Source organism: Sceloporus occidentalis, unplaced genomic scaffold (assembly GCF_023333645.1).
Source record: "Sceloporus occidentalis isolate IW3139 unplaced genomic scaffold, rSceOcc1.0.p SCAF_42, whole genome shotgun sequence".
Lineage (NCBI taxonomy): Eukaryota > Metazoa > Chordata > Lepidosauria > Squamata > Phrynosomatidae > Sceloporus > Sceloporus occidentalis.
The window spans coordinates 873,149-885,888 of NW_028317022.1; the positions used below are offsets into that span (position 1 = coordinate 873,149).

A 12,740-nucleotide genomic window follows, 5' to 3' on the forward strand; every position below is an offset into this window, starting at 1 on the left:
TTATGTTTCAACATATTTTTACATTTCAATTTAGCTGAAACAACGTGGTACCAGCCAAAACATAGTAATACTTTTACTGATCATATTAAGTATTTTAATGATCACGCAGAACAAAAATCCGAGAAACGCTCAATATTTTTTTGTCCTTTATCATTGGTTAATGCTGTGACAGATAATATGTTTTAAAAATACCCTTGACCATTATCCAACTGACTATTCCAATACCGTTATATTGGTAGGAAGTGATGCAATGTCTGAAAACAGGTAAGTGTGTATAACCCTAGATCGAATACACTGTTCATAATAGAAACATAGGTGTTTCTAGATGCCCGGAACACATAGATGTAATACAATTAACTCAAAAAAAAAAAACCCGGCTAAGTGGGAAAAGCTATTGTTGTGAAGAGTAGTCGGTCTGCTATTCCCAGCGGGGTGTATTCATCTGGGCTATCCCATTGTTGAAGTCACACAATGCTACCGATACCCTCAGCCATTTTAAAAACAGAAATACATAATCAATTGAATCCAAAAGCATTGCTCCCCACGGTATGGGATATGTGCATTGGTAATTAATTCAGCCAAATTAACATAAGTTTAACATTCGAATGGACGATCCAAACAGTGTAAACAGTGTGCACAGAGATTCCAATGAAGAAAGTTCGGTCCAGGGAGATTTTGTGTTGATTAATATCGACTACTATTGTCTATACAAGTATTAACTATGAAATCTCAATTAATAACTGTAGATCAATTACAATTATAATATGCTAAATTACACCATTTAACAAAACCCCCCCTCTAAATTATGTATTATTCAATTATTTAAAAGATGTGTGATATTTCGACCTGGTTTGACCTAGGCGGAAATAAAAAAAAATAAAGATACAACTAAAGAACAGCAACTTTCCTTGTTTCCAGAAAATGCATATTTTGTCAATCATATCTCATAGCCAAAGAAATAAGCAAGATTAGACTGACATAGTGGAAGAGCAGAACGACAATAACTTAATTGCCACTTTTGACCAGACGCATTTTACATCGAAAATGTTCCCCAGTAGTTTATATCACCTCAGGATTCTAAAAAAGGGAATCTAATAAAACAAACAAAAAAGATCTCTTTGCAGCCTTGATGACTTACTGATACCATAATATAAGAATATGTGCCATTATAATATGGCCCCGTATAATGCATAATTCAATGGATGAAGAAATTTCACTGATTTTACTATAAATAATTACACAGGGGCGGGCAGGCTCTTCCTGTGGCAATGCTCACTGGGGTTGGATCTTCATAATTCAAAAAGAAATCAAGGAACTGAAACAGCTCTCCAAATAACTCGTTTTATTGATTAGACGCCAATTAATACCGGGTATAATGCATTCTAAAGGAAATGTATAAAAGACAACGTAAGTACGGTGGCCTTCGATGCTCACTTGGCCTTTGCTATTCTCAAGGTTAAAGAGGGTAGTTACACCCAGACAATCCGGTCCCGCCAATACAAGACTGAGGAGAAAAAAAAAGTTACTCCTATCGGAGGTGCTGCCCCGGGTTACATGTTCTATTGAGGAGTACGCATAATAAGCATATTTACGGGAATCATCTCTAGTGTGTTCTATCTCCTCCCCTATGCTGTCCCAGACGAGAGTGTGCACAGCAACCTTATTACAGTGAATACGGTATACGAAGAAGGCGTCTCCCGGGCTATAATACGGTTAGGTTTGCGCACCTTACAGCCCCAATTGTGAGATTTATCCTTTGCGACTGCGCTATATGTTCTTTGCGTTGCCTTCTCTAGGTAAGAGCTCTGGGTAGCGGCCTATAATTTAGGATTTCGCAAGTCACGGGCGGATTTTAACCAAAACCAGTATGTAACTCCCCTTCCCTTCTAGTCGACAACTCACCCTAACGAGTGTGGGTGATGATTGAGAGCTCGACACGTATGCCGAACCGAACAACGTCAGTTGGGGGTGGGGGAGAGACTAAATTTAGAATTTTGTTTCCTCGTCTTTTGAGCTGTCGCCTCCGACAGGCAAAGGGTTAACAATAGTGGTGGGAGGGGTAACAGCTGACGAGTGCACGCACGCGATTTGCCAGCTCCTCCCTCTTCGTGCTTAGAGGGCGGGACGCATAGGACCTTTGAGATCCCCACGTTCAAAACCTCATTCTCTTCTTGTTTCCTCCCCCAGAGGGCAGCGCGCTCCGTCCTTGTTTGTTCCGCCATTTTGGAGGAGTCGCGACGCAGCGAGGAAAGAGAGATCCGCGCTTCTGACTGTCTTATACCCTCCCCTGCATCAATTGTGCACGGTGTTGCTCACCCCATTTCCCGTTACAAAAAGATGAGTTCCCCAGCTAACGTGAAGAAGCTCAAGGTGTCGGAGTTGAAGGAGGAGCTTAAAAAGAGGGGGTTAAGCGATAAAGGACTGAAGGCCGAGTTAATGGAGAGGCTTCAGACCGCTTTGGATGAAGAGACCGAATCCGGTGGAGGAGTAGTGGTAGGCTCTGGCGGGGAGGCTGGCGGAGACCCGGTTGAAGGAAACGAGCAAGTCGGTGGCGAGGAGGAAGAAGAGGAGGACGAGGAAGTAATGGAGGTTGGCGGAGAAAATGGAGGAGGCGGAGAAGCCCTGGAAGGAGGCGATGAACCTTTGGAGGGGGGTGATGAAGCCCTGGAAGGAGGTGATGAAGCCCTGGAAGGAGGTGATGAAGCCCTGGAAGGGGGTGATGAAGCCCTGGAAGGGGGTGATGAAGCCCTGGAAGGGGGTGATGAAGCCCTGGAAGGGGGCGAAGAAGAGGGGCCCGCCGGCCAGGAAGATGAGAATGGAGACGATCAAGGTTTTCAAGAAGGAGAGGAAGAAGATGAGGAAGATGAAGGCATTCCTGTGGGGTTAGAAGAAGATGAGGAGGGTGGGGATGAGAACGGCCGCGGGCAGGAGGAGGAAAAGCAGGAAGAAGAGTCCGTGCCCAGCGGTCCCAGGCCCCTCATGGATATCAAGTGCGAGGAGGCTGGGGCCTCAAGTAGAGGCGGTAAGTGCGGGCCGGGTTTGGCGTGTATCAAGGATGCTGCTTGTGTGTGTGTCCGGTACATGTGGGTGTATTGGGGTAAGCCGATGATTTCGCGCTGCGACACACCAGCGCTGGCGGTCACGTAACCCTAACGTCTCCATTGTAGTAATTGGGGCGATCCCCCACCATGTAATATCCGCGCCTGGGCACACTGCTTGAGCGCGGCCTTTTATTCCCCTGGTGTTTAAATAAACGCGCAGCGCCCCCTGTCTGTTGCGGCCGTGGGCATTGTCTGCCTAGTGGGATCAGCTGCATGCTGCGTCCTCCATCTTGTTTATCATTACCGCAGACAGTCCTTTGTACGAGTGGTGGTGCTTTCAGGCTGTACGTGTGTGATGTAACATAACGCCTGCTATTTCAATAATGGCCGTGCCGTATGACACGATTTTTAAGACATTTGAGAAGATTGTTTAAGTGATGTCGCCAATAAACTGAATGTGAAATGACGTACGAAGACGTATTGCTCAGATCATCACCCCCCCCCCATCTGCATGTTGTGGTTAATGAACGGTCAGTAAAGTTTGCTGCTGTTGTATCTGAGGCTGTTTCCATCCTTTATGGTCTCTGCTAATGTGACTGTGTTGATCCTGTAACGATGGTAGACTTGATATCATGTGTATGGTGGGCACGTTATTTCCCGCATGCTTCCCTTTAGCTGTTCTTGGTGAATGGATGCCTATACCGGCTCATCTGTTTCTAAAAACTACTACTTAGATGCTGTGGGGGTGGATTCTTTACAATTTGTTTGCATGCCCGAGTGGCAGCTGTGCGTGACATGTTCCTGTTGGAGAACGGCTAGCAGAAATGGGACCTTTTACTTTGCTGATATAGTAGTTTAGTCGTATAGTTTATGGTGAATAGTACCATCGTTGCTCATTGTATTCGTTTCCCAGTGTGGAGATCTTAAGCAGGTTACTCAAGATAAGGATGAATCCGGTTTACCTGTATCACTTGTCAGACCCATGTTGATTCTATGGTGCAAACATCTAAATTCATAGAGACGCATACTTTAAAATGTGTGTACCATTCATGTGCGTAATACAATTATATATTCTTAATGATTTAGGGTTTTCTGAACCTCAATAGCCCTCTCTGACAACTTTTTTTTGTTTCCTTCCCCACTTTAGAGGGCAAAGACCAGAAAGACAAGAAAAGGGGTGTAAAAAGGCCCCGTGAAGATCATGGCCGTGGCTATTTTGAGTATATTGAGGAAAACAAATACAGCAGGTAGGTGTGGCAGTGTGTAGCAAACAGAATAAAATAAACACACATATAAAGCTAGGGCTTTAAATTAACCGTGACCTTTCTTCTGTAGGGCAAAATCTCCTCAACCTCCGGTAGACGAAGAGGATGAGAAGCTGGATGAGTCTATGGTACTTCTTGACACATGTAAGTCTAAATCTTCCTCTTATCAATGTTCATTGATTTGACCTAGTGCTGGGGTCTCTCTATTCATATACTTTCAAAGGTCATCGTCTAAACTAGGGTGTTAGAGGTTTAGATGTTATGTAGTTTCACTTTGTGTCTATGAGCCATCTCTTGTGGTTCTGACATGGCCATGGAGTGGGCTAAGAAAAATTCATAGGTGTAATTTCTTGGTTGTAAAATGCAGGCGTCTTTCCATAATTTGGATTAATCATACACGGCCTATTCGAAAGCAAATCTTGCATTGTGTTGTCTATTTAAGCCACCAAATTACTAGCCTTTGCAAATCATTTGTTTAAAATGTTGGTTTGCTATCAGGTCTTTTTTTTTTTTATCTGAAATTTTTTTCTTTTTTTTCCCCCTTAAGATAACTGTGATCTTCACTTCAAAATCTCTCGGGATCGCTTAAGTGCTTCCTCTCTTACCATGGAGAGTTTTGCTTTCCTTTGGGCTGGAGGCAGAGCTACATATGGCGTTTCTGAAGGCAAAGTTTGTTTTGAGATGAAGGTGAGTGGCTTTGTTGTCAAACTGATGTTAAAACAGACTTTTTTTTTTGTATCTGATGTGTGGTAACATTGTTTTTATTCCTAGGTTACAGAGAAGATTCCTGTTAAGCATTTATACACTAAAGATATTGATGTTCATGAAGTGCGAATTGGATGGTCCCTTGGCTCATCAGGGTTCATGCTTGGTATGTTGGAATTTTCTATAGAAATTGATTATTTTATATTCCTCCAGATGTTTTGCATTCGGACAGCTAAAGCTGGTCAAAGGCGTAAAACTGCTGTAAGGGACACAGCTCAGCAACTTGAAATGGTTGATCTGAGTAATAAAAGGGAATGTTAAAGGGACACTTTAATGCATGTGGTTGCATTGTGGTCTGCAGAACCTCCTAGCTCAATAACCTGTTTAAGATGCGATTTTCTGAATAAGTCTGAGCTACTTGCCTCCAATCAGCTCAAGTGCTTGCTCTGGTGAAGGCTGTACTCGGACTACTTTTAGTATACACTTAACTCAAATACCACATTAATAATCTTGCTTAAGGTGTGTACCGCTAGGAGCATCGAACGTGTTTCCTGGGTTAGGAAGATTATTTCCCCCATTAGGTTATCTCTTAAAATATTGTTTCTGGGGGAAAAGGGGAGATGGTTTCCTGTTCTGATAGCGTTGATATTCATGTCTGGACTATCCTTGCAAGACCCCCTTTTCCCCATCTATGAACTTATTGCCAGTAGCTGGAGTCTTTATATATTTAGTGTTCATGTAATGTTCCCATTCTTTTAGGTGAAGAGGAGAATTCCTATGGATACTCCCTGAAAGCATTGAAATCCACCAATGGTGTATCTGAGCAGTATGGCGAGACATATGATGAGACTGATGTAATCACCTGCTTTGCTGTAAGTCTACTTTTTTTTTTTTTTTTTTTTTTGAACAATGTGTTCCTTTTTAAGTGAATTGACCCACCCGTACAGTAGCCCATGGTCTTTTAAGCCAAGCTTCGCTATAATATTATCTGTTTTCCTTTGCAGAACTTTGAAGGTGATGAAGTTGAACTTTCGTATGCAAAGAATGGACAAGATCTGGGAGTGGCATTTAAGATTGCTAAAGATACGTTCTCCGATCAGTCTCTATTCCCACATGTTCTGTGTCACAACTGCGCTGTGGAGTTTAATTTTGGGCAGATGAGCGAACCATTCTTTCCTGTCCCTGAGGGGTACACGTTCATTCAGAACGTCCCATTGGAAAACCGTGTGAGAGGACCTGTTGGTCCGGAGCAGAAAAAAGACTGTGAAGTAAGTATACACCTGACACAGAGTACAGTGTCTAGTTGTGCATGTTACCCACTTAGTAGATATGAGCTACTGTTCTAACTTTTGATTCACTGCATTAAGGCCTCTTTGCAGTTATGATACTGTGTATGTCTTTCCAGGTGATCATGATGATCGGTTTACCAGGAGCAGGGAAGACCTCATGGGTCACTAAACATGTTGCTGATAATCCTGGGAAGTACAACGTCCTTGGAACAAGCAGCATTTTGGAAAAAATGATGGTAAGAATGAATTCCTTCCCAAGTGACTGGTGGCCTACGTCTTTATTTTTTTGCCTGCGTATGTTAAGGCTGTATAGGTTTCTTAAATCTCTGTTTATTACAGGTGGGAAATAAACAGCTTGATCCTGCAAAACTGACTGCCTTTCTGCAGAGGGCTCCTCAATGTCTTAGCAAGTTTATTGAGATTGCTGCTCGTAAAAAGAGAAGCTTCATTCTGGATCAAGTAAGTGCCTCCTCTTGTGTTATGATTGAGTTCAGTCTCCTTTAGGGTTTTAAGATCTTTAATAAATATTCTGTTCACCTCCCCAATATCTCTTTAGACAAATGTGTCCTCAGCAGCCCAGAGAAGGAAAATGTGCCTGTTTGCTGGGTTTCAACGTAAAGCAGTTGTTGTTTGTCCAACTGATGAGGAGTATAAGGAAAGGACACAGAAGAAAGCTGAAGTGGAGGGAAAAGACCTGCCTGAGCATGCTGTTCTTAAAATGAAAGGTTGGTTGAGATTAGGGTTACATTGCATAATCTTTAGTGGCATAGATCTGTCTAATTACTTTATCTGTAGCTTCGTGTTTTATTCAGGTAATAATGTACACTGCAAAGAAGCAGTATATTAAGATTGATGCATTTTTTTTTTCTGCGTTTTGATGTGAGTGTTAGCATGTATAACTTATTTGCCTTGATTTCTTGCTAATATCTAACGGAACAAGCAAGCTGTCAAGGCAATACACAACCAGTCTTAAATAGGCTTTGTTCATGCCCATCATATATTTATTTGTAGCCTAATTTGCCATGTTGCTAATGTTAATTCCTAGGTAACTTCACGCTGCCAGAAGCCAGTGAGTGCTTTGATGAAATAGTCTATGTAGAGTTGCAGAAAGAAGAAGCTGAGAAACTTCTTGAGCTGTACAAAGAAGAAAGCAAGAAATCTCTTCCCCCTGAGAAGAAACAAAATATTGGTATGAAGAAAGTTAACAAGAACAAAAATCAGAAGGGCAGAGGTGGTCTAGGCCATGGCCACAGAGGGCGTGGAGGTGGAGGATATAACATGCGCGGTGGCAACTTCAGAGGTGGAGGTATTCAAATTTTCTGTTAATGTTGAAGAAAACGACCATACCAATTCAGTTCACTTGGCATTAGGAGAAATGTAACTTTGATAGCAGGGGTCAGATGTGTTAAATTTTCCAGCAAATTAAATATTTTCTTAATTGTATTGCAGCTCCTGTAAACCGTGGTGGATACAACAGACGGGGTAACCTGCCACAGCGTGGAGGCGCAGGTGGCAGCGGAGGTGCCATTGGCTATCCATTTCCTCGTGCTCCAGTATACCCCAGTAGAGGTGGTTACAGTGGTCGAGGAAATTTCAACCGCGGGGGTGGCGGTGGAGGTATGCCAAGTCGTGGAAACTACAACCAGGTGAGATACTCTGTCACTAAGAAATATGGTTTACTTTTATTTCACTTCTTAGTCAAAAACTGATTTTAGTTTCACTCTGCACTCATCATCGTGGCATCCAAACATTTTTTGCTTTCTCTATATGCTCTTTAAATGCACATAATGTGTTTGCATGAGCTGTATAACTAACTGTACAAGGCTGTTCATGCAACCATTAAATGTTTAACCCCTTCAGGCCTGGGATAGTATTTATAACCAACGGACCAAAATATTTTCATTTTTATTAGGTTACACCATGATTTTGCTTTTCCTTATTTGATGAAACCACCCAAATTTATACTTTCTGTTCAGGAGAATTAGGGCCTTTTTTAAATCATAAAAATACATAAAACCTAATTGGTGGTAATGATAAACCTATACTAAAAGCTTTTTTTTCTTTTCTATACTGTAAGTGCCAAAGCTGAATATCTCCAGATTAGTCATGTCTCCCATAAGTTTTTTTTTTTTTTGTTTTTTTTTTTGTTTTTTTTTTCTATAAATATAGATTGTAAGCTTGTCTGAACATGGCCCTCCTTGCTTGTTTCATAACTTATGCTGTGTCCTGTCTACCCATTGTACACCTCTACGGAATATGATATATAAAACAATCTATATAATTGAAATGGCATCTTTTGGGTATTTCTCATTGTTTTTTGTTGTTCTTTTTGGACCTTGGTAATGCTGTAAATGTTTCTTACAAGTACTTGCTTAAATCTGCAGAACTTCAGAGGAAGGGGAAACAACCGTGGCTACAAAAACCAGTCTCAGGGCTACAATCAGTGGCAACAGCAGGGTGTAAGTATTTTAATCTAGGTGGCTGCATCGTACTGCATATTAAACTTCATTAAAAAATCTTTTTTTTTTTTTTTTTTTTTTCTCCTTCTGTACTGAACACCTAACACAAGGAAAACACCTAGATTTGGCCACCTTTCCCCCCCACTCAATAAACTGATAGGTTACATGTGGCAAACCTAATACAGGATTTCTCGCGATCTACTATTGATTGGGCTCCTAGCTGACTTAATGAGATGAGCCTGAATCTAATGTTTCACCTAATCTAAACAATTCTTGTTGGCAAATAAGCTTAAAAGCTTGTTAACATGTTAATATTTACCCCTTTTTCTAATTGCAGCAATACTGGGGTCAAAAGCCATGGAGCCAGCAGTACCACCAAGGATATTATTGAATACTCAAATAAAAATGAACTGATACATATTTCTCTTCAAAACCTTCACAAGAAGTCGACTGTTTTTTTTTTCTTTAGGCTAACTTTTAAAAACATTCCACAAGAGGAAGTGCCTGCGGGTTCTTTATTGAATTTTCTTTGTTTCCCCTTTTTTTTTTTTTGTTTTCTTTAGTTAAGTTTTCTGGGGGTTTTTTTTCTTTTTTTTTTTTTTTTAATTGTAGTTTTAAAGTGATTCTTGAGAACCTCAGCATTGTGCACGATAAAAGAATGTGTCAGTATTTCAGGGTTCTACATTTTTATCTGTAATGTGATCTTTTTTTTACTATACAAAAGTAAAGTTGTTACTTTGTACCTGGTGTCTTTTATTAAGGAATTTGCTCCCCAGAGTCCAGGCAAGGTCTAGTTGAGATGTGCTGACAGTTTAAATGTTGGAACTTAGTGGCTCTTTGAGAATTGATCAATGTCATTTTAATGTTCTACGTACTGTAGTGGGAAACATCTTGGCATTTTAAGTGTTCAAAAAAGGCAGTCTTCAGTATAAATGGGAGTAAAAAAATAAAATAAAGGATATCAGAATAGTTAGGGTGGAGTGTATTGAAATAGCTCTTAAATGTATTTTGTGCTTTCTGTGGAAACCGCAGAGACTTTAACTTGTGAAGGATCGACACCATTTTTCCCCCCCATTTGTTATGCATTCAAATTCTGCAAGAATAGGCTTGACTGCCTGTTTCTTATTAAACTACACTTGTTGTTAATCCAGTCCTATGGGATCTGTATGACGTTAGCTGTGTGTTTTTGTACCTCCACTTCCCCCTGCCCTCAAGACTTTTAATTTTGCCTAGTGTGCTTGTAGTTGCACCACTCTCTGTAAACTAATGCAATTGTGAGTTACGTTACAAATCAGCATTTCTATGAATAATGTCAGTTCTTTAATGGTTATGCCTGCTTACCTCTAATGAGGCTGACCTGGAACTCAAACGTAGTCCTTTACTTGCAATAAATAAACAAAAATGAATTTACATTCTCGTGTTTTGGGATTGTCACATAATCGTTAAAATCCCCCACCACTGCCATGACTGAGTATCGCTTAGACATGACCGCATTTAAGAATTGAAAGGTATGTGCCGATGTCCATGCTCTCTCCACTATAACCTAGTGGATTGGGATTCCGTCCATTTACAGCAGCTTGGCCTTGGTCCGTATGCACATCTCCAAAGGCCTTGACATGGCAGTCGCTCCAGATAAGCACCAGATGCTTTATTTTGATACTGCTGCCCAAGACCTGTGCAAAGCACTTCAGCGGTGTCAGAACCCTGCGATGCGAAGCATGGTATAAAGTAACCTGTTACACGGAGGGGATTTCACCTATGTCCCAGCTGAACGATACAAAATGCTTTGGAGCAACTGACGTTCTGTGGCATATTGCCCTTAAGGTAAAGTTGACAAGCTGATAACTGTCTCCCATCTTTAATTCTGGATGGGAGTATCTCTATGAACTGACTTTGTACACAAAGTACATGCATCGCTATTTAATTAACTTGTTATGGTAAGTTGCATATCGCCTAACATTCCCTTTTTTTACAAAGGGATGATATCCCCTCTTCTAGTCTGAAATAAAATACTTGCTTACTTAATCTTTGGTGCCTTTTTATTTTTATTTAACTTCATGTGCATTGGTTTATCCCGAAAAGCAAAACCCAAAATCGACCCCTTAAGTGTACATATATGGTTTTAGGTTTATTCAGGTTTTTTTTGTGTGCTTCCTGGGTTAGCAGGGAGGGAGGAGGATGGGAGCCAGTGGATCTTGGTGAACTGTCTTGGCGAGGAATACACTGTGCTTTAAGAATCTGGTTTTACTGTTGGCTAAAAAGGAAACTTTGTAAGGAGATGGGAATAGCTGTGTGACACACTAAAGTGAAATTGGGGTCCAGGAAAGCAATTGACTCCATTAGAAATCCTAGCTAATGGCTATGGAGGTTAAGAAGCCCAGAACATACACAAACTGTGTTCTTGGTCATACTATAGACACGTTAGCCTTTCAGCCACACTTATTATCCATTATCGAGCCATTTCAGAAAAGCGTAGGTTGTGGTTTGGATTGCTATAAAGTCTACTACACCAGATGGAAACTCGACAGAGCTTGGCTTTTTTTTTTTTCCCCCCAAATTATTTTCTGGTGGAGGCACATTTTTCATTTGCAATCTAGGAGACATATATATTTTTATACTTGTGCTTGCTTATCTGGTGACTGAAGGCCACTTTAACTGGTTGATTTTAGTGCCCTATGCAAGGGTGTTTGGTTTTGCTTTTTTTTTTTTTTTTTTTTTTTTTTTTTTAAGTGATTTTTTTTTTTTTTTCTTTTCGTTATTTAATCCACAAAGTTAAATTGCCTGGAATAGTCTGCTCAAGCCTTCAATAATTTGATGTCAACTAATGGCATCTAAGGTCCTTTGGTATCAGGGGAAGCAAAAGTACTTGGCGCCCTGTAGCGGAAGGTGAATGTTTGCATGTTACTCGTTGGCAAGAAGCCAGCAATAACCGTTTTGTCTTGCACCCAAGTGAATTTTTTTTTGTCGTTTCTTTGCTTTTGCAGACTTCCTGCTGCATGAGTTCGATGTTAAATGTAAGTAAAACTCTTGCTTGTAATGCTAGCAACTGCTTTGTCAATGTATCCAGATTTTATCCACGCTGCCAGTGCCAAGGCTAGTAAGGATACTATGCGTGCCTTCACACATTAAGATACCACTTTAGGTGTATTAAACGTTACTGGTTTTACATGGTTTTTAAACATGTATATTATACACAGCAATGTTCTTCCATGCACGGAATTTGAATGATTCTTCCTCCCCGTACTTATCATCACTCTTTCATCTGCTTGTGACGGCTGTCTGTCCCGATGTCCTTTCATCTGCGTTTAGATTTCTTTACACAGGTGTCTGAAAGCTGTTGCTATGAAATTGCACATGTCTAAGCTTGTAGTAGTCTAGTAGCAAACAAGGACAAGCTAATTTATCGGACTATTTTTATGTCAGTCTTAACATACTAGAGGGCTGCAAGACCTTAGCTTATCTCCTTTACCTGTTAACACACAAAACTAGTATGGTTGGTTTAATTTTGATAGACATCTCATGCTCCCCTTCATTAAATGGATGCTTCACACTTGCGCACACACACGTTTTAATTCATTTTCTCTCTCAAGTGAGAGGTACTGGTTGCTGTGATAAATATGATGCTAAACCCGATAACTCCATCTTTTAGTGTTAAAGTGTCCCACGGAGGAAAATGTCTGTCAACCGTTAACTACTGCAATGTAGCTTAGCATTGCCAAACTGGTTCCAATAATCTCCATTTATCTTCATATCTAGAGGCTGCCATTGTCAGTCGTGGTGATGTTCCTGCTCAAACTTAACATTGAGCTGATTTTTATTTTTTTTTATGACGGTGTTTGTACAATGAAATCTTTTGCTTCATAGAATTAAGTTAAGGTAGTTTTATTAAGGTGCTTGAATAGCAGACTGGGCTAAGATAACAAACATACAAATGGTTAACACACAGCTCTCTGAAAACAATTTTACAAAACCAGGAACCAC

The 12,740-nt window shown here is 40.6% G+C and overlaps 1 protein-coding gene across 1 annotated transcript; it reads left to right on the forward strand.

Moving 5' to 3' along the window:
- Positions 1-2,337: 2,337 nt before the first annotated feature.
- On the forward strand, positions 2,338-9,150 carry LOC149289851 (heterogeneous nuclear ribonucleoprotein U-like). The gene is made up of 15 exons (XM_089490111.1): positions 2,338-2,653; positions 2,786-3,022; positions 4,189-4,288; positions 4,377-4,450; positions 4,854-4,993; positions 5,078-5,177; positions 5,771-5,883; positions 6,016-6,279; positions 6,417-6,536; positions 6,640-6,759; positions 6,857-7,025; positions 7,346-7,606; positions 7,750-7,946; positions 8,685-8,759; positions 9,097-9,150. The coding sequence occupies exons 1-15, from the start codon at positions 2,338-2,340 to the stop codon at positions 9,148-9,150; spliced, it is 2,340 nt and encodes a 779-aa protein (XP_089346237.1).
- Positions 9,151-12,740: the final 3,590 nt, after the last annotated feature.